This window comes from Heteronotia binoei, chromosome 1 (genome assembly GCF_032191835.1).
Source record: "Heteronotia binoei isolate CCM8104 ecotype False Entrance Well chromosome 1, APGP_CSIRO_Hbin_v1, whole genome shotgun sequence".
Lineage (NCBI taxonomy): Eukaryota > Metazoa > Chordata > Lepidosauria > Squamata > Gekkonidae > Heteronotia > Heteronotia binoei.
This window is the reverse complement of record NC_083223.1, coordinates 99,911,059-99,932,250: the sequence shown is the minus strand read 5'-3', so window position 1 is coordinate 99,932,250 and position 21,192 is coordinate 99,911,059. Positions and strand designations below refer to the sequence as shown.

Genomic DNA, 21,192 nt, shown 5'->3' with positions numbered 1-21,192 from the left:
TAAGTTTGATAGGAAAATCCAGATATTAAGTGGCTTATGAAGACTGTGCCTCTCATACTTTGTTTATGACTTTAAAATAACCACCATGGTAAGGACATATTAAAAAATTACAAAGGAAAATACTTTTCTTAATCTCACCTTTTATGTCCAGTCTCCTTCCCCTAATTTTGGATGGGATGGAAGTGCTTATTTCCATCCCCATATTTATGGAAGGTGTTAAATAAAATGGTTGTTTTTTATCCCTAAAGCAATTAGACCAGACTAAGTAAGAACAATGCAAACTCAAATATGCTTCCCCAGAGCACCACTCTCTCTTAGATCAATGTTCAAAATGATGCATTCCACACCGCACTTTAAAACAAGAAAGATAAATATCTTAGCAAAGATCTGTGCTTAATCTGTTGAATGGATCCAATGTGTTCCCTGGGTGCCTGATGGAAATAATCATTCCACTCCAGGTTAAATACAGGAAGTAAGTAATATGGATACAGATGCCATGGTGTAGGAAAGAACGAAGGTCATTGGGGAGCTGGTTTCGGATCCAATTGGAAAGGTAGGTGCACATCATGGAAAGGAGGTAAATCTTGCTCAGTCTCTCACCCAGAAGGAACCAGTAATCTGTCATGAATGGATGGGGTCTGAGGGGGCAGAAGAAACTGAAGACCCTCCAGTTTTGAAGCAGGGGCTTTCTCCAGCACAGCCTAAATTCATGAAGGCTTTTGACAATGCTCAGTCTTAGTATTAGATTTTTTTTTTTTTTGCCAAATTCAGATGCGCTTCTCGGGACCATAGATGGAGTCAGCTATTGAGACTTGTGCTTTGGCTGAACTGATCTGGACAGTTCCGATCTCAAACCTGGTAGAACCGGTATTATTGAAAATGATCTGGACAGGTGCTCAACTATGGCAGATGACTTAGCTGCTGGGAATTCAGGCACTGATAGGGCTTTCTCCGATAAGGTTGCATTGAAGCATGATGTTGTCTCCTTTGGGACTTTTAGCATAAATTGCTCACAATGTCTACAGTCGGAGACATTGTGGTGCTCACCCAATCATAAAAGGTACAGATCATGTTCATCTCTGTGAGACATCTCTGTTCCACAGTGGGAAAATTTCTTAAGCAACTGTTTTTGCACCATTACCTCAGATGAGACTGGGAGACAGTGACAGAGGTGGGTAACAATCTTAACAGGAATTTTTTAAAAACACAAAATGAAAGGAATAGGAAGTCCAGCATTCTGAAGGGCAAAAGAACAGAACTAGAGTGCTATAAGCAAGACTTCTCCCTGTGGTGGCAAAGAAAAAGCAATGCAGGACTGCACAGAAGCCACAACAGTGAACACGGCAAACCTAAATACTCTTCCCTAGAGCACCACTCTCCCTCACATCAATGCTCAAAGTGATGCATTATGTATCTCACTTTTTAAAAAGGACAAGAGTTTTCTACTATTTATTTATGAATATAATAAAGATACTCGAGAACCACACACGAAGTAGTAACTTATGACTGAAAGCTCAAAGCAATTAATGTACCCAGAAAACAGCTGAAATCCATAACATATTGACAACGTATCCAATTGTCTCAAAACATTTCACTGTAGAAATCTCTTATGGAAACTTCACCCACTTCCCTCCCCCAGAGGCAAGATTTTTTCCTCCATTTTCTCTCCAATCCTGACTGAGCAGCCCTATTCATCAATCTTCTTCTTTTCTGAAAAACTATGGCTGTCCCACCCTGTAACAGTATGAAATCTTGCTGCTGGCTCAGCCCAATAACCTGAGGTAAGGGTCAAGATCCCCCTTTAATTTAAACTGAAATGGCATTCAAGGCTCTTTAAAAGTTCAAAAATTAAAAAAAACCATTTTATTCAACCTAGAAGGAAATGGTCAGGTGAAATCAGAGGTAAGACTTCAGAGGTAAATCAATATAGGTACGGACTACAGTTCATATGTTTCAAGCAACTGAGAGTTTCTTAAGCTTTTCACAGTGACTTAGAATCTTTAATATGAGAGGCTTTTGTTTCAGTGTTTCCTAAACACACTAATATACTTTCTTCCGCATATTTGACTCTTTTGGTTTCCAAAAGGCAGGGATACCCTGTCTGGTACACAAACTCCTTCACTAAATACACCAATGCTCTTAAGTTTTTAATTAACTCTTCAGGATTTGAAAGGCAGTTTCTAAACATACCAGACCAGGGATCTCTCCACTCTTCAGAGATATCTTGCTGTTTTAACTGGGTAAGGAAATTTCTTTCTCAGTAGATCTATCCCCTTTTCTTGGCCCAAATGGAAGTTTTCACCTAACTACCCATTCTTCCTACCAACCTTTCCAGTATTCCATCTGCGTTAAACTGTTCTCAGTGAGGGATAAAAACAAACCCTGTCAATACTAAATCCTTCTCTGTCAGGCTTATCAGTAATAGACTCATCAGTAATAGACTCTTTCAGTCAGGGCCAAATTCAGACTCACTTCTCCTCAGCATTCAGCTCTCAAGTCTTTTTCTGTTCAACTGATGATAACCATTCGGATCTCTTGGAGCAACCTGTCGCTCAAGGCTCTCTGAGGAATTAACCTTTCACAGTCCTTTGCATATTTATACAGCACTTTTGAGCTTTTAAAGTGTAGTCAGTCACATATCTTCATCTGAGAAAAGTTTACTGCAGTCACCGGTAAGCAACAATTAAAAAAACTGATGACACTTCAAAACGCAATTGTAGAATGGCCTAAAACTCAGTTGGCTCCAAGAATGAGGGAGGAGGAGGAGGGATTGTTGGCAACATACATAAGCAGAAGACAGTGGGCTTGTGGATAAATAGGCTTGCATCCAGATGCCTTCCTTTTAAAAGGGCAAGGCAACCTATACAGTTTTCACATAGAATAATTAAAAAACTGAAAATAATGTTTAAAATATAAAACAAATTAAGTTAATAAAAGCAGCAAGACATTTTATCTGTAAATACAACAGAATGTTAAAGAAACGTTCTGTGAAGAGCACAAATGTCCTACCAGTCATCTGAGCTACTCTGTAATATTTTCAGATAAGAGATACTTTTTACAACTTGTTTGCTCTTAAAAATATTCTGGTCTGAATAATCTTTTAAATATGCAAAAATAACTACAAGAAATTAGTTCAAGCCATATAGCAGTTTGTTAACTTCTGTGTTGCTAATGTAAATCAAAATAAAACAAAGCTCTACCTTTACGAGATTCAAGATTATGATGGGAGCACCAAACCTCTGTAGCATCTGATCAAAATGAAGTGCAGCGACACGTGCAAATGGATCTGCTTGGTCCACTAGGAAAAGAGCAAATTATTACAAGGTGAAATTGTATAGAGGGATCTGAAGTTGTCTAAAATAAGAAAACAGAACATGAACATTGGCTTGGCCCACAGGAGTGTTAAAAGAACACACCAAACAGCTAATTCTGAAACAAGGACTCAAAGGTGGTCTACAGCTAGCAGCAGAGGACTGGTAGGGAGAATAAAATGAAGATGTTTAAGAGAACTACAGTCCTAGGTGAGTATTTGGAAACAGATGTACAGCACAAAGAGGAAATCCCCTCCCTCCCCAACTGAAGGCTACAGACTAATTAAATACTGAGGCTAATTACTGAGACACAGAGCTGCCACCTGTCCATGTCTCTTTACTGTCTTGGGACAACCAACATGAAAACCAAGAAGTATGTCATCATCCTCTGTAATGTCCAGTTTGGTCTTTGGCAAAGGTTCTATAAATACTCAAACATATCATAGGAAAGAGCAATTAAGCAGCTTTAATTCTCCTGTGTGAAGTGCAGATGACTGGGGAAGGCGATGGCAAACTGCTCCGTAAAAAGTCTGCCATGAAAACATCGTGATGTGACGTCACCCCAGAGTTGGAAACGACCGGTGCTTGCACAGGAGACTACTTTTACCTTTAGTTGCAACCAACTGGCTGCTCCAGGCTATACTTTTTTCTATAGAAGTGCTGACCGTCTGAGTGGGCTGCATAAGAAAGGCACTGCCACTGGGGTTGTGATCACACATACTAAATAATGCACTTTCAATGCACTTTCCAGCTGGAAATAATATGTGTGATTGCAGCCTAGAAGTTTTTTCCCCTAGGGTTTTTAATGGGGCTGTACGCATTTTGGGGAGGAGAGAACTGTGGTTTTATTGTACTTTGTAGATTTTAGGTTTGGATTTATAAGCTAAAAAACCCCAAAAGGTAGTCCCCCGTGCAAGCATCAGTCATTTCCGACTCTGGGGTGACGTTGCTTTCACAATGTTTTCACGGCAGACTTTTTACGGGGTGGTTTGCCATTGCCTTCCCCAGTCATCTACACTCCCCCCCCCCCCAGCAAGCTGGGTACTCATTTTACCAACCTCAGAAGGATGGAAGGCTGAGTCAACCTGAGTCGGCTACATGAAACAAGCTTCCACGGGATCGAACTCAGGTCGTGAGCAGAGAGTTCAGACTGCAGTACTGCAGCCTTACCACTCTGCGCCACTTAGCAATAAAGGAAAGGAAGGGTATAAATGTTTTAGTAAACAAATAATACTTTTTTCTTTTTTGAAAAAGGCTACATGTGTGCTCTTATTGTATCCCAGGAAAGTGTTCATCTTTTAGGGAACTAAAAAAAATTAAAAAGAATAAACATGGACATTGGATTGTGATAAGCATCTCAGTCATATTCACTGCTCAAAATGTACTAGTAATGAAAACGTAATAGCAGTATCTGCTAATCAACACTAGCATTAGTTACCTTATGCCAGCAGCTACAATTTGCAATGAGCATAGTCCAAAAGCAGTTTCTATGACCTCCAGCAATAATTTGGAGAGAACACATCTATAAACTTTGCAGCTGAAGGGTTAATGGGGCCTAGTCCAAACATCATTTAAATACGTATAAGTATTAAAATATTATAAGTTGCAGTCAGTACATGTAATTGGTGGTTTAGGCATCATAGTTGAAATATCTTGAGACCAATACAGAGGCACAGAACCTCGTACTTGGACATAAGATGAATAGCTCCCAGCTGAAAACGACATCACTGAAGCATCACAGAGTATTTGTTCAGTTTCTACTTCATTAGCTACATCTCCCTATACAAAAACAAAGGTAGACAACACTGTTATATTTCACATTTTCAGTTACTTATACAGAAGTGAAAAGCCAACTACCCTTTGGTTTGACAAATTCCAGCAGTGGCAATACTGAACCCCACTTCTATTGTATATGACCCTCTTGTCTCAATGCAACCACAGTGTTTAGAATACTAGCAATACTAAGACAATTTGTTTTGAAGAATGCCCAGTCAATTTCATTTGTGCTTCTTTCTATAATAGCTTTCCTAGGCTGCACCAAAAACTAAGCACAAGTTTAATAAACATGAATTAGATTTCCCTAATGCAGTCCCAAATGTGCTCATCCCTCAATATCAATTTCTACAGTCACTCAATTCCAATTGCTACAGTGAAACAGTGACTAAAGGACACTGAAACAAACTTATGTCAGGGATTCTGAACAATCCCCTGGGCCCACAAAATAAAACATTAGGACACATACAAAGAACCATACTGGATCAAAAAAACTGTTTCAGTGGACAACCAATTGTCCCGGAGAACCAGTACACAGAGCACAGAGGCCAAGACCTTTCCCTGATGCTGCCTCTTAGCACCAATATTCAGAGGTCTGCTGCCTCTGTATATGGACATTCCCTTATCTCACCATTGAAGGAACTATTCTCCTTGAGTCAGTCATAGTGATCTACCCTTCTGGTCATCACTATATCCACTAGCAGTGAATTCCACAATTTAATTTATCCACAGAATAATAAAAAATCAGTGGAACCCAAATACCATTTATGGTTTCTTAGTAAGAGTGCATTTCAACAAACACCATGACAACATGTTAAGTCTATTTTATTAGAGATATCTTACATCCAAAAGGCACAAGGTATGATTGGCTACTATAAAATTGCAAGTGGGGAATCCATCAGAATTTATTGGGTGGATCTAATTTCACTTTATCAGCCGTGTGGCACAGAGTGGTAAAGCTGCAGTACTGCAGTCCAAGCTCTGCTCATGACCTGAGTTCAATCCCGGCGAAAGCTGGGTTCAGGTAGCTGGCTTAAGGTTGACTCAGCCTTCCATTCTTCTGAGGTCGGTAAAATGAGTACCCAGCTTACTGGGGGTAAAGTGTAGATGACTGGGGAAGGCAATGGCAAACTGCCCCGTAAAAAATCTGTCATGAAGATGTCATGATGCAATGTCACCCCAAAGTTGGAAACGACTGGTGCTTGCACAGGGGACTACCTTTACCTTTTTAATTTCACTTTATATCTCACTCTCAAAACTATTTCCATTTCCCCATTCCCACAACCTCTCCCATTACTCTACTTCCTTTTCTTCTTCCACTCATTGAATCTACTGCTATTTCCCTCAGTCTTCAGCTTCCCCCCAGCAGTCTCTTCCTCCTCTCACACCTACAAACTTGTTTCTTTTCTCCCTCATTTCAGCTTTTCCTTCCTCTCTTCCTTTGCCCTGCTTCCTCCTGCCCCTTCTTTTAGCCAAAATAAGTTCCTTGAATTTATTCTTAGAATCCTTATCTCTGCTTTCTGAGTCTGAGGCTTTTAAAAAAAACAAAATCTAGTTTATTGGGTTCAGACTTACAAGCTCTCTATAGCCTTGCCAACAGAACCTGTTCTCCCTTATTTAGGGATTGCTCCAAATCTGAGCTTTCCAGCTGTATACCTCTATCAACTCCTAGCTCCTAACTTGCATAGAGCCTTTTCCTTGGCCAGATTCAATATTCTTCCAACACCTATTTTATCTGGCAGATTCCAAGGGATTCCCTATTCTAGCAAGTGCTATCCTTGTATGAAGGACTGTGTCGAAACTGTCTCCCATGTTCTTCTTCAGTGTCCTTTCTACCTGATTTTCTATCTATTTTTCATATCCCATGCTGATCTGATCTGGCAACAGTTATAACTTGGTCCAGCGTTTAGATTTTAAGATTCTCTTTCTGCTCAATAACCCAGATATTGAAATAACTGAAATAGTAGCAAAATTTCTTTATAGAGCTATGATTAAATGTCTTGATAAGTAATGCTATATGTTAGGTTTTATTATGCCATTACTCTGGGTTTTTTAAATCTTGTATTCTTAATCTTACTCTGTAAGGATTCTGTACTCTTCTAATTTGTAATCTGTCTGACCTTTTATTGTATATCTCTATATATGCCAACAAAGGCTTGCAACAACTGAAATCTTCTGCACCTTCTTTTATCTTTTTCCTGCTTCCTTCTCACCCACCAGTCAACTACCTTTACCCAGGAAAACTATGACCAAGCTGTACTGCCCAGCCAGGCCAAGTTGTATGGTGTCAGCCTCTGGACTGGCCCAATTGCATGGTGGGGAACCAGCTAAGTCTTCCTGTGGATACCTGATTGTCTCTCTGTATACTGTTCCTGGCACTAATTCCTCTTTTCCTCTTCCTGGCAACCCCAGGATCCATTCCCATATCAATGGAGGACCAAGTTATAACTGTTGCCAGATCAGCATTTTCTCATCTTCAGCAGGTCAGGCAACCTATCTAACTCCCTCCAACCTAGCTACAGTAATCCATGCAACGATCACCTCCAGGCTGAACCACTGTAACGCTCTCTGTGCAGGGCTACCCTTCTCACCAAACTAAATTTTCCTTTAACAGAAAACATTTCCACCAAAGAATAGAACTTTGCTACTTCCCAGACTTGGAAACTTCAGCTGGTCCAGAAGGCAGTGGCACGTGTCCTTGCATGGACACCATTAACAGCCCATATACAACCAGTGCTCCACCAGCTGCACTGGCTGCAAGATGAATACTGGATCAAGTTCAAGGTTTTGGTTTTAACCCTTAAAGCCCTATGCGGTCTGGGGCCAACTTTCAGGGCTGTCTCTTCCAGTATATCCCTCACAGAGTGTTACACTCTATGGATCAACATCTGCTGGTGATTCCTGGCTCAGAAGAAGTTTGCTTAGTCTTTACCAGAGCCTACTTGCTCTGGTGCCAGCTTGGTAAAACACTCTCCCAAGAGAGATTTGGGCCCTGCCAAGACTTAATGCAATTTCTCAAGGCCTGCAAACAGAGATGTTCCACAAGGCAATAGAGACCTATTGAGCTCTGATGACCTATTAGCACTGGCCTCCCCCAGTGTGCTTCCATCTTTTACTGTTTCTACTTGCCTGTCCACTCCCCTCCCCGTAGTATCAGCTACCATCTAAAGCAGGGGCCCTAACCCCCAGGCCGTGGACTGGTCCGGGGCATTAGCAACCAGGCCACCACTCCCTGCCCTCCGCCCCCCTGCTGCTGCCGCCCCCCACCTGCCCTTCACTGCACTGCAATGCAGTGCTCCGTCGCCCCCCCTGCACAACAAGGCTCAGCTCTCCGCCACGACCCCCCCTCTCTTGTGCTGCACCATGCTCTGCCCCCCCTCCCCTGCCCACGCAAGCAGAGGAGCAATGAGGCTCAGAGTCAGCCCTACCCACTTTGACAGGGCCTGGGCTGATTCTAAGTTGTTTGAAGAGCAGGCTGGAGGAGGGGTTTCGCCCCTCCCTCACTTCTGAAAGTTATTCAAATAACTTAGAAGCAGCCCAGGCCCTGCCAAAGCAACCCAGGCTCTGTCAAAGCAGTCTGAGCCTCGTAACAGTGCGATCTCTGATCACGCCGGGGGAAGGGGTGGGCAATGAGGTTCAGTTCTACCCGCTTTGACAGGGCCTGGGCTGATTCTAAGTTGTTTGAAGAACACACTGAAGAAGGTTTCTCCCTCCTTCAGGGAGGGGCGAAAGTCCTCCTCCAACCTGCTCTTCAAACAACTTAGAATCAGCCCGGGCCCTGTTGAAGTGGGTAGGGCTGACTCCAAGCCTCGTCGCTCCTCTGATAGTGGGTGGGGGAGGGGGGGCATGGCACAACGAAGGGAAGGGAGGGGCCGGGGCTGTGGTAGTGTCAGCAAAAAGGTTGGGGACTCTGTTGCCAAAAAGGTTGGGGACCAATGATCAAAAGCACACATATGTGATATTAAACGGCACCATAAATGACATATTTAGATTGTAATAATCATTGATATTATGTTTAATTATTTTGTTGTATTGTATTTTATCACGATTGTAACTTGCTCTGAGCCTTGTGGTGTAGGGGAGAGTGGGCTTGATATCAAATAATTAACTAACCGAATAAATAAATACATAAGAACTTGGTTGGTCTTGTCACCCATAGCAAGAGTATGCATTCATACAGTGTTCATACGATGAAGAAACAGTTTATGTTTTACCTCACAATTCGCTCCTCGTTTTAAAAAACGTGTTCCAGCAAATTTACTTGATCTTCTAGCTATAAGAGTGACATACACTGGACGACCATAAATGAGCAGTTCTTAGCAGTCAAGTTAAGGTTTATAGATAATTCTTTGTTCAATTTTTTCTCTTAACTGTCCCTTAGTGTAGCACGTACATGAAAAATACAAATCAAATGTATTTTATAAAAAAAACAGTATGTTCACAAAATGTATCAACCTTGTTATATTTAAAGTATTAAATCGTGTTACTATTCAAAGCCTCTACAAACAGGAAGCTGCCTTAATCATAACAGGTTGTATTCTCTCCAAACTAAATTTCCTTTAACAGAAAGCATTTCCATCAATAGAATGGAACTCTGCTACTTCCCAGCTTTAGCTATGACCCACCAGTCTCTCCAAAATGTTGCTCCTATGGGATAGGGGATCATTTTGGGAGCTCAGCAGCCTACAGTGGAGAGGGGAGGTGGGAAATTACTAATTACTAATAAAAGTGCCTTGTATTAATGGGAACTGATTTTAGATCAGACCCAATATATTATTTTTGGAAAAGGAAATGGGAGGATGACATTCAAGTCACAGTAAGCTTGTGCCATAGAACATCAACCTCCAATTAGAGCCAGGATTCAATTTTAGGTTAGCACTTACTGTGCAGATGTATGTAGAAATGATAAGCCTCTTGAAACCACAAACAGAAAGATTCCTACATATTTATGAATACTCAGACCCAGAACTTCAAAGTTGTATAGGTACTGAACTCTTCTGAATGTACAACCGATACATATATTTTCTGTGTGTGATAGCATAAGATCCTGCTCGATCAGACCAGGGATCCATCTAGTCCAGCATTCTGTATTACACAGTGGCCAACCAGTTCCTCTGGAGGGACAATAAGAGGGCATGGAGGCCCTGACCTTCCCCTGGTGTTGCTCCTGGCTCTCGGATTCTGAAGTGTAAATATGAAGGTTCACTCACCATGGCTAGTAGCTAATGACAGACTTATCCTCCATTAATCCATCAAATCCCTTTTTAAAGTCGTTTATTCCTCTAGCCATCACTACATCTTCTGGCAGCAAATCCCACATTTTAATCACTCTCTGTGCAAAGAAGTATTTTCTTTTGTACATCCTGAAACTACTGTCTACCAGTTTCATTGAACACTCTCAAGTTCTAGTATTTTGGGAGAGGAAGAAAAAGTTCTCTTTGTCAACTGTATCCATCCCACGCATAATTTTATAAACCTCTATCATGTCCCCCCTTAGTCATCTCTTTTCTTAAACTGAAAAGTCCCAGATTCATCAGCCTTTCCTCATAGGGAAGGTGCTCCAACACCCTAATTGCACTTTTTCCAGCTCTGTAATCTCATTTTTGAGATACAATGACCAGAGACTTCCAGGTAAGGCTACACCACTGATCTATACAGGGGCATTATAATATCGGCCATTTTATTTTCAATCCTTTTCCTAAAAAGCCCTAACATAGAGTTTGCCTTTTTCACTGCTGGAGCACACTGTTGACACTTTCATTGAGCTATCCACTCTGACCTCAAGATCTTTTTCCCTCTCAGTCTCAGCAAGTTCATACTCCATTAGCCTATACCTGAAGTTGGGATTTTCTGTCTCAATGTGCATCACCTTACACTTACACTAAACTTCATTTGTCATATTGTTGTCCACTCACAATTTGTGGATGTCTTCTTGAAACTCTTCACAGTCAGCCGTGGTTTTCATCATACTGAACAATTTTGGGTCATCTACAAACATGGCCACTACACTATTCACTCCTACTTCCAGATCATTTATGAATCAATTAAATAGTACCTATCTCACTACTGATCCCTGTGGGACCCCACTGCTAACTTCCCTCCACTGTGAGAATTGTCCATTGATCCCAGCTCTTTGTTTCCTGTTATTTAACCAGTTTTTCATCCATAAGAGAGCCTGTGCTCTTATCCCATGACTGCTAAGTTTACTTAGGAGTCTTTGATGTCAAAAGCCTTTTTGAAAGTCCAAGTATGTAATGTCTACTGGGTCACTGTTGTCTACATGCTTGTTCACTTTTTCAAAGGACTCCAAAATGTTGGGGAGGCAGGACTTCCCTTTACAGAAGTCATGATGATTTTCCTTCAGTGAGGTTTTTTCCTCTAAAAAGGTAAAGGTAGTCCCCTGTGCAGGTACCAGTCACTTTCCGACTCTGGGGTGATGTTGCATCATGACGTTTTCATGACAGACTTTTTTTTACAGGGTGGTTTGCCATTGCCTTCCCCAGTCATCTACACTTTCCCCCCAGCAAGCTCATTTTACTGACCTCGGAAGGATGGAAGGCTGAGTCAACCTTGAGCCGCTACCTGAACCCAGCTTCTGCTGGGATTGAACTCAGGTTGTGAGCAGAGCTTAGGACTGCAGTACTGCAGCTTTACCACTCTGCGCCACAGGGCTCCTTTTTCCTCTATGTGCCTAATAATGTCTACTAATTTCCCTGGGACAAACATTAGACTGACTGGACTGTAATTTCTTGGTTACCCTCAGGATCCCTTTTTAAAAATTGGTGTAGCATCTGATACTCTCCAGCCTTCTAGTATAGCAGGAAAATTTAGTGATAGGTTACATAAACAGGTTAGTAGATCCCATTTTTGTTCCCTAAGACCTCTTGGGTGTATGTCATCAGGACTTGAAGACTTTTTGGTTTTTAATTTTCTCAGTAGGTCTACAACATCATCTCTCATCAACTCAATTTGACTCAACTCTTTATGCTACCTTCCTGAAAATAGTAGCTGTGCATAGGTACATGCCCCACACTTTCCACAGTGAACAAAGAAGCAAGTAAGTCACTTAGCTTCTCTGCCATCTCCCCATCTTCTTTAAGCAATCCCTTTATTCCTTTGTTATCCAAAGGCCCCACTGCTTCTCTGGCTGGTTTTCTGCTCCAGATGTATTTTTAAAAATATTGTTTGTCTTTATGCTTTTAGCAACCTGCTCCTCAAAATCTCTTTTTTGCATGCCTAATTATTGATTTCTGCTCAAGCTTGTGGTTCCTCCTGTTCAATTCATTGGAGCAGACCTTCCACTTTTTAAAAAGGCCTCTTTAATTTTTTATATCTTCCTTGTCTTGCATTGTTAGCCACACAGGCTTTCTTTTAGACTTGCCAATGCCTTTCCTAACTTGTAGAATGCATTCTATCTGGGCTTCAATTAATGTGGTTTTAAATAGCTTCCAAGCATCCTCTAGGGATTTGACTCGGTTAAGTTTCCCTTTCAGCTTCCCTTTAATTAGTCATCTCATTTTTGTAAAGTTCTCTCTTTTGAAATAAAATGTTACCAATTTGGACTTTCGGGGTAACTTTCCACTAACCTGAATGTTGAACTTAATAGTATTGTGGTCACTATCTGCTAGTTGGCTCTGTGGCCAATGGTTCCCATGTACTTATGATGTCTATGAATTTCATATCTACAGTATGATTTGGGCACACATTTACTCAGTTAATGTGAGGGTAGCTGAAATCTGCTAGTATAATATTATCTGCTCTAGTCACCTTCCTTCTGTATCTCAAAATCAGCCTCAAGGGTTTGATCAGATGGATGATAATACAACACCACTTTTAAGTAACTCTTATGACCCAGTATTTCTACCTATATTACTTTTGTTGGGGAGTTAATTCTCACTGAATTCTTCTGAGCTCTGACAGATAGTAAACCCTTCTTACCCACAACTGAACAGCCCAGTAAGAAATGGCTGTGGTATACTTAATAGCCTATCTATGTGCAGATGCATCCAAATTACTATGATAACATCTGCCAAATTCTAGATTTAAGGAAGTAGACAAAAGTGTGTAAAGATTCAGTCAAGAATCCAAAGCTATGTCCAGAATGCAATGTAAAATGTGCACACATGATGGATGTAAGAAATGAACCTTAGACTAAATGCGTTTTTGGAAAGGAAAAAGGAAGGAACTTGAAACCATATTTTGGAACTGATAACTCTAATACACCACAGGAATAATTTTGAGTTAATTTTGAGCCAAAGCCCCTCCTTCTTAAAGATCTACTCTATCCTCAAAGAAAGATACTAAAAGCTTATTTGTATTGCTATCTGTTTTGAGGTTTGTTTGTTTGTTCCAGGTTCAAACTGAAACTCTGAAAAGAAAAGGTGGAATGGATCAGATTAATATTTTACACTTACTAGTTATAGCTGTAATAAAAACAAGGCCCTGTATTTTATCCATTTGTTTTCCAAGCATTTTAGGCTATTTTTACTAGTAATGCATTTTACAGTAATTCTGCTCTATTATTTTTCCTGTTATCTGCTCAAAATAAGTGTCTCCAAGTACTCTATGAATAATGACGCTAAGTACAGACATTGCCACTGTGGTAGGTAAATGAAGTCTGTCCGGACCCTATTTCTTCTCTGGCAATACCACCTCATGCATGATTTCTTATAACGTGCATGCTTAGAATAAGAATTTATCTTCAGCATGTTTCACTACATATGCAGCCAATTAGTCTAGAAACTCATCTCTCCTTTCTTAGATCCAAGAGATTCTTGAAATCCAGCTAATTAAAGCTGCGAAATGATTTCTTAATCTGCATGCATAAAGATGCTTAGCAAAATCTTGTATGTTACCAGAATCCACTTTCCTAACAGCAATACACAATGAAAGCTTTTACCATAATAAACATTAACAGACAACAGTAGAAGGATACTTGACTGCCCACAAAATCCATGAATGACGTACAACAGCCAGTCATGATGAACAGCGGTTTTGACTATATCCAGCAGCTTGCCATTCCACACATATTTTCTATAAGGTTCACTGCAAATGCCAAATACACCTGGAATATTAATGGAAATTAAACTTTAGAATCTGTGTAATTTGGGTTTTAGAAAGTCTAATTATATTATCTCCCAGTGGGTTAACATTGGTTAGCCATTAGCTCTGGTAGAGGTTGTCCTTGAAAGGGCAGCTGCTGTGAGAGCCGTCTCAGCCCCACCCACCTCACAGAGTGTCTGTTGTGGGGGGAGAAGATATAGGAGATTGTAAGCTGCTCTGAGTCTCTGATTCAGAGAGAAGGGTGGGGTATAAATCTGCAATTCTTCTTCTTCAGTTCAAATAAATATATTTGATGGGGAAAGAAAGATTTTCATAGATTAATGCAGGGCTGTCAAATTCCCAGCCTGCGGGCCAGAACTGGCCTGCCCAGGTCTTCAATCAAGCCTAAGGCAATGTTGTCCCCCCTCCTCCCCCTCCTGTCCTCACCCTTGGAAGCACAGAGACTGCCAAGGACATTCCCAGCTCCTTCTACCTTGTCTTTGCCTGATTCAGCAGGGCTTGCAAAGCTGCAAGGAAAACATGGAACATGGAATGGACTGGTCTATCTGAGCCCAGAGACCTTCATGGAAAATCCACTCTGTTTTTCTTGCAACTCTGTGCTGCAATGTATTTCAATGGAGTGGATATAAGGCAGTTTCACTTTTGTGGAGTTTATGGCCAGTTGAAGCTCCTTGCAAATAAAGGGTTGATGCTTTGAGCCAGCTTGCCTCTGCTACATGGACCTGAGAAATGATGTCTAGTGAGTACTCTAACCTGGGAACCCACAGCCAAAGGGGGATATTACACTGGAGAGGCACTGTCAATCTGAGTAGATGAGGGTGGGATAGGGGGAGAAATTTGCAATGCCCAGCCATTTCATGTTTTCCTAGGCTCAGAGCATTTTATATTCTTAGTTTATATTTTTAGTTTCCGCTGCAATCTTGATGTTCTGCTTTTTCTTGATGTTTTATTTTTAAAACTGCATTGCCAAATCCCACTGTTCCCCCACTTTTCCATTTTAAACAAAATATCACAAGAGTTTTATGCATGTTCATATTTTAAGTTAAAACTAATATCTTTAATTGTATCTATTTGTTTATATCTCTGCTACCTGGTATTACATTTTATGACATGCGTGGCTCAGCCCTACAAAGTCCCATTTGTGTCAAAACTGGCCCTCGTAACAAATGAATTTGATACGCCTGGGTTAATGAATAAATGACATTCATACATTTACTGGGGTCCCAGGATGTTGTATAAGAGAAACAGATACAGAGTCCCTGAATTACCATTATGAGAACAAAAAGACTTAGCTACTCTTGGAAACAATGCAGTTGCCTAGATGGGTCTTTTCGGATCCTTCAGATTTCTTATAGTCTTGAACTATAATGTCAATGAAAACTATGTGCTGCGTAGGCAGAGATGCTGACCGCTCTTAGGGATGCTCAGCTCTCTAGAATCAAATACTATGGGAAAAGAGTGCTTAGAAACACTTTTGTGCAAGAAAAATGGCAACTTTACAGACTGTCCAAGAGACACCTCATCCAGTTGTTATTCATGGTCTTATGGAATTTGAAGACATTACCTAGTAGTAACAGCTTGCCTCTCAATCTTCACTACATCTTGATGAAAGAAAGTTAGCCATTCATTCCATTATCTTGAGAAAACTATACAAGGATAACTAAAATACCAAACAAAACATTAAATAACCAGAAAATTTGGGAAGTGGCCATGGAGCCAAGGTGGGCCTTGGCATCCTTAACAGAATGGACTTAAGGTAATAGCAGCTAGACTCGATTGCATTCAGATGACCCAGAAAAGTGAGAATATCTAGCATCAGAGGAGGACTTCTAGGGCCACAGGGATGTCTGGCCATTAGTAGAACAGACTAGTAGATGCAATCCCTCCACTTTATGGCTATCTGCGCCATGTTTTTGCAAATGACATCACTGCCTGCCATATGCAAGTTCATTTTTCCCCCTCTCCCAGGTAAAGTTCTCAGCCTGAACAAATTGCTAATTTGGGATTTTACTGAGACCAAGTCAGAAAGACAAGACAAGAAACTCCCTCCTGAGAGAATGTCTTTTCCAAAGTTGTGTGGTTATGATTGTTGCAGGAACTGATTCGTTAACACCCGTGCCATCCCTATAGTTAAATATGAAAGCCCCATTGTAAGTGTTTGTTAAGGCAAAGAATGAATGCCTAGGTTCATACATGTGAATGTGCCTCTTTTTAATTTTTTAATTTTATTTACTTTGTTGATAGTGTAAGGCAATCACTTATCATTTATGTTTATTTATTTTAAACAGTAAAACATTTATTTATTTTAAAAACTAATCAGAAAATTTAGGGTGAAATTCAGCCTACAAATCAGCTGAATGATCATTTTTCTAAAAGTGTCAGCATATCCAAATGTCCTCCCAAGTTATCAACACAATTAAAGCTAAAAAAAACCCCTGCTCATCTGTAATTGGCAACTTATGTAATCTTTTTCCAACCTGAGGCTAACACAATATTGATCAACAAAAAAGATGTTTCTGTAGCTAAAATAATTCCAAATACATGTGTAATGACTTATTTCTGTTTTAATCATACATACCATTTCCATGCTGAGCAGCAAGACCCTCATCTTCAAAAATATCAAAACTCTCCTGCCGAGTTCGAGCTGTTTCTGTCCCAAGTATCTCAAGAGGAACTCTTAGAACAGTAAGGTTATATTGAAGAGAGTGGGATAAATCATAGCTATAGCTAAGACAAGACAAAAAAGAAATAAGGTTGAAGTTTCTCTGAAACAGTTAATCAATTAAAATATTCCATCTTCAAAGTTTTCTTCAGGCAGCTTCTGAATTCTTTTTCCTTGAACTCAATTAAAAAAAAAGGTGTGATTTGGTTAGATAACGGACAGCTAACCCAGAAATCAAAAGAAAGTAGAGTGAATGGAATTTGTGAATTCTGCTCAGCCATAATGCAACCTGGATGACCTTAGTCAAGTAACTCTCTTTACTCTAGCGTCCTTGTAAGATTAGGGTAAACCCATAAAAGGAGATATCCATATGAATGCCATCCATATGAATGATGGATGGGTAGATGTGAGAAAGTCATTAGACACCATCACATTCCAGATAAGGAGGATCACAGGGGTTCAATGTATGGGATAAACATGAAAAGAATGAGTTATTTTCTAATCTGAGGGAACAATAGCTCACCCTGCTCTAAACTGGTTTTTGTGGTGTTTCTGTCATCACTAGCCACTGATCACGTGTTTCTGTCAATGCTATAAAATTTTCTAGAATATCTGCTAAGAACTACGCTTATGCTTTTTACTTTTTCAGTGATCAAGCACCCCTGTAGGCATAAAGATAGAGCCAAGAGCAGAGAAAGAAAACTACCTTCTATGTAAAAATAGAAGAACCCTAGGATCCGGAAGGTGGTAGTCAGGAAGAATGATCACATTAACATTTAATGGACAAGAAGGTGGCTCATTGATGTTTCTGCAATGATCAGAGGCCTCTGAATTAAAGGTGATACTGAGATATTACACAGAGAATTCAATGTACTTATGTTTCTGTGCATTTACATAAAGGATGCATTTAAGCTGATAATAACTATGTTTTTACAAAAATGAAAATACTGCTCTGACATCTTCGTCTTTCCATATTATTCTTGAAAAGGTAGTATGACAATTCCTGATCCTTCATTGATTAAATATTGCAGTAACTCTATAATACGATATATCTGAAGCAAAACACATACCTGAAATAAAAATTACTAGACAGATCCACATTCTGAAAAATTCGAAGATATCTAAACAAAAAGAGTATAGATTTATTTAAAACAGCATTGTTATACAACACAAATTCTTTGTCCCTGGAACTCTGTCCTGTCCAATAACAATAATGTATAATGTGCTATTGCTGCAACAGACATTGATTAATCTGTCTATCTGGTTTGGCTTGAATGGTTATAATATTAGTTAGTGAATGCAAAAATTTTCCTTCAGAATGAAAATGCTTTGGGGGGGGGCGTGGAAGAAGCAAGACACCAATGTTTGTGCTCATGACAAAGTATACAGACGAAGTATCTGAGATCACACAGAATTCCTGTCTATAAAAAAATACCTCCTTTATTATTCCCAAACTGTCTTCTGCCCATCGATCTCCTACAGCAAGGACCTGGAGCTCAGAGGGGCTGTTTTCTGAGGAAGATGCACCAAATCTGTAGCATATCACACCATCTCATATAGAAAAAAATTGCATACACAACTATCCTAAAACATTCTGGTGGTCATTTAAAATGTTCATCAACTATAATGAAACAGCTGAGCAGCCGTACGTCTGCGAATTGTCCAATTTCTACATGTGAATTCAAAATCATGTTTAGCAGAGGGCTTATGATGAGGGACGGAAATAACACGGTCCTTAAGAACAAGAAGAGCTATATAGGCAGGAACAAACACTGAGTACTGGAAACCTCCTAGAGGTTGAGCGACAAAGAACCAAAGTGAAGAAAGGGGGAGCAGTAAGTAGCAGGAAGATAGGGGGACACCAGGAAAAGAGCAGCTGGAAGACACAGAAGTCCAATGTGAGCATGCAAGCCTAAGGAGGCAGCAATGGCCAAGATGTACAGGGGTGGTGAGTAAGTTTCACATTTGGATGTCAACAAACCAAGCCATTTGTTGGCTTCTTTTCATCAGAAATACAGTTATGAGAATTATAGGTTTATCAAAACTATCAGTCAGTTCCCTCCAAAGGATGTTAACTAAATAAGCCCTTATTATCCATCTGGGAGGTTAAACTCTTCAAAAGAAAACCAGCATCAAGGTACAGGATCATTTACCTTGCTTCATCAGGATGAGTCATACGTACAGAGTCGTTTGGAATATAGATCATATTTGTATCTTCTATTTTATATATTGCATGCCCTCCAATATCTGCCATCTTTCTCCTTTTTGTAATTAGCACAATGTAGTAACCTTCTAAAAATCTGACAAAACCTAGAGAAAACATTAAATTGCTCATTTGTACCTGCTTTTGACTTCATATACCACAAAAAAGCACTGTATGGTTTTCTACAATTCCTTTTTTGTTTCCAACAACTCAGAAAATGTCAGATGGCAAAAACTGTCATTTGTGAATTATTTTCCTTACAGAATTTGGCTAGCAGTAGCATAGCAGGTATTTGTTATTTTTAATTATATACTAAATCATTAATTAACCTAAATTAAAAATCTTTTCAAAATGGCTGCTCATTCAAACATTTCTCCAATTTGCAAAATTATTTGCTAGATTCTAAAAACATTTTAAAACAAAGGTTAACCAGGGTGAACAATGGAAACTTTATCAATGTCTAATGTTTCAATGTATCTGACTGTGCATGGTCCTTATTAGCTTCCACTTGGAAAAACATTTCATCACCTCAGGGTACAGAATCCCTGCTAGCAGTATAAGACAATATTATAGCCATACTAGCAGATCAGGTTGTTTACTGAAATGTGATGTTCTTTCAGCATTCCATAATGTTTGCCGTGATGGATTAGAGGAACTTTTCATTCTTCTGATTATATTTAGATATCAAGCTTTTTTTGCTAGGGAATCTGCTACTAGGTTTATTGTTGTGGTACTATGGAATAGGAATTAATTATAGTTACATATAGACAGAGTTATTTCATCTGCTATAAAAACCTTTCAGAAGTGTGTAAAATCAGTAAAGCTTTTCTCTAGCATAACATATGTTTTTGAGATAGCCTATTCCATAGTTTTATGCCATGCTAGCAGAGCACACCTTCTCTGGTTTTTCACCACTATTTCTTAGAAAACTGAGTGGCCTCCACTGTGATCACAAAATGGCAAAACCAGGTGACCAACAGACAAGGTAAGGGGCTCTACATTCTCAGAGGGACTCCTCAAGTATGCAGAAGAACTGAGTTTGTACTTGATAGCCTTCATTCAGTTCAGAACAAAAAAATCATCATGACCCCCAAACAAACCCAGCCTGATAAGAACAGAATGTGGTCCAGGATACAAGGACATGAGCTGCAGCTGAGAGTCAACTAAAGAAAAAAAGAAGAGAGGGGAAATCAGTCTGTTCGAGCCCCTGAAAGCTTAAACAATACTGAATGGGTATGCGTCACTTCCAATGTTTCCTCTCCTGAAATTCCCTGCAGGCCTCCAGCTTGTTCTCTTTGTTTATACATGAATTTGTGATCCTGTCTGCCAACAATGATAGTCTGCCCCACTAGACAGATGCTACTTGAAATCTCGGCCATAATCCAACACAAAAAAATTGTGTGCTCAGCTCTGCATCTGTTTATGGATCATATCTTCAAGAACAAAATTATGTGGCTATAAGCAGAAAGAAGATCTGAAGCAAAAGAAAGATAACATTTATAGACTTCATCTGATTTTTCTACGGTGAATATACACTAAATGAAGTCCAATAAACTTAACCTCACTAAAGAGAATATTCATACTTTATGTCAGCAAGACTTAATGTGGTGCCTGCAGCTGTGTTTCCTGGTACCTGCTTACTTCTTGAGTTTTGCAGATAAAAGGCAAAAGGTCTAGAGTGAAACAGAAAAACAAAAAACAGGGAACTTTAGCTTGCTTCATATCAGCTGGCTGACTAGAGAAGTGCTGAGCTCATTCCAGGCAAGTTCATTATAACCATGCAACTTCAGCTTGGCCATAAACACAGATTCCATGATGTGTTTGGGTTTGGTCACCAAGGACACTAAGAATTTGTAAACTCATGATCAACATGAGAATGAGTGTATATGTGTATGTATGTTAAGTGCTTTCAAGTCAGTTTTGACTTGTAGCACCCCTATGAATTAATGTCCTCCGAACATTCTATTGTTAACAACACTATTGCTCAGGTTTTGCAGACTGAGGGCCGTGGCTTCTTTTATTGAGTCAATCCATCTCATGTTGAGTCTTCCACTTATTTTACTGCCTTCAACCTTTCCTTGGATTATTTTATCCAATGAGTCTCACCATCTCATAAACTGAACAAGGTATGATAGCCTCATGTTAGTCATTTTAGTTTATAAGGAGAGTTCAGGCTTGAT

At 39.8% G+C, this 21,192-nt stretch overlaps 1 protein-coding gene across 2 annotated transcripts in view; it reads right to left on the bottom strand.

The window, feature by feature from the left end:
* The window catches only part of FIG4 (FIG4 phosphoinositide 5-phosphatase), a 125,292-nt gene that overhangs the window by 78,333 nt on the left and 25,767 nt on the right, over positions 1–21,192 (bottom strand). For both annotated transcript variants that reach the window (XM_060238012.1, XM_060238020.1), the window contains 7 exons: positions 18,963–19,119; positions 17,880–17,930; positions 16,726–16,874; positions 14,020–14,148; positions 9,299–9,399; positions 4,928–5,090; positions 3,201–3,298 (listed from right to left, as the gene is read on the bottom strand). In XM_060238012.1, the coding sequence (XP_060093995.1) occupies positions 3,201–3,298; positions 4,928–5,090; positions 9,299–9,399; positions 14,020–14,148; positions 16,726–16,874; positions 17,880–17,930; positions 18,963–19,119 (848 nt within the window). The remainder of the gene's footprint in view (positions 1–3,200; positions 3,299–4,927; positions 5,091–9,298; positions 9,400–14,019; positions 14,149–16,725; positions 16,875–17,879; positions 17,931–18,962; positions 19,120–21,192) is intronic.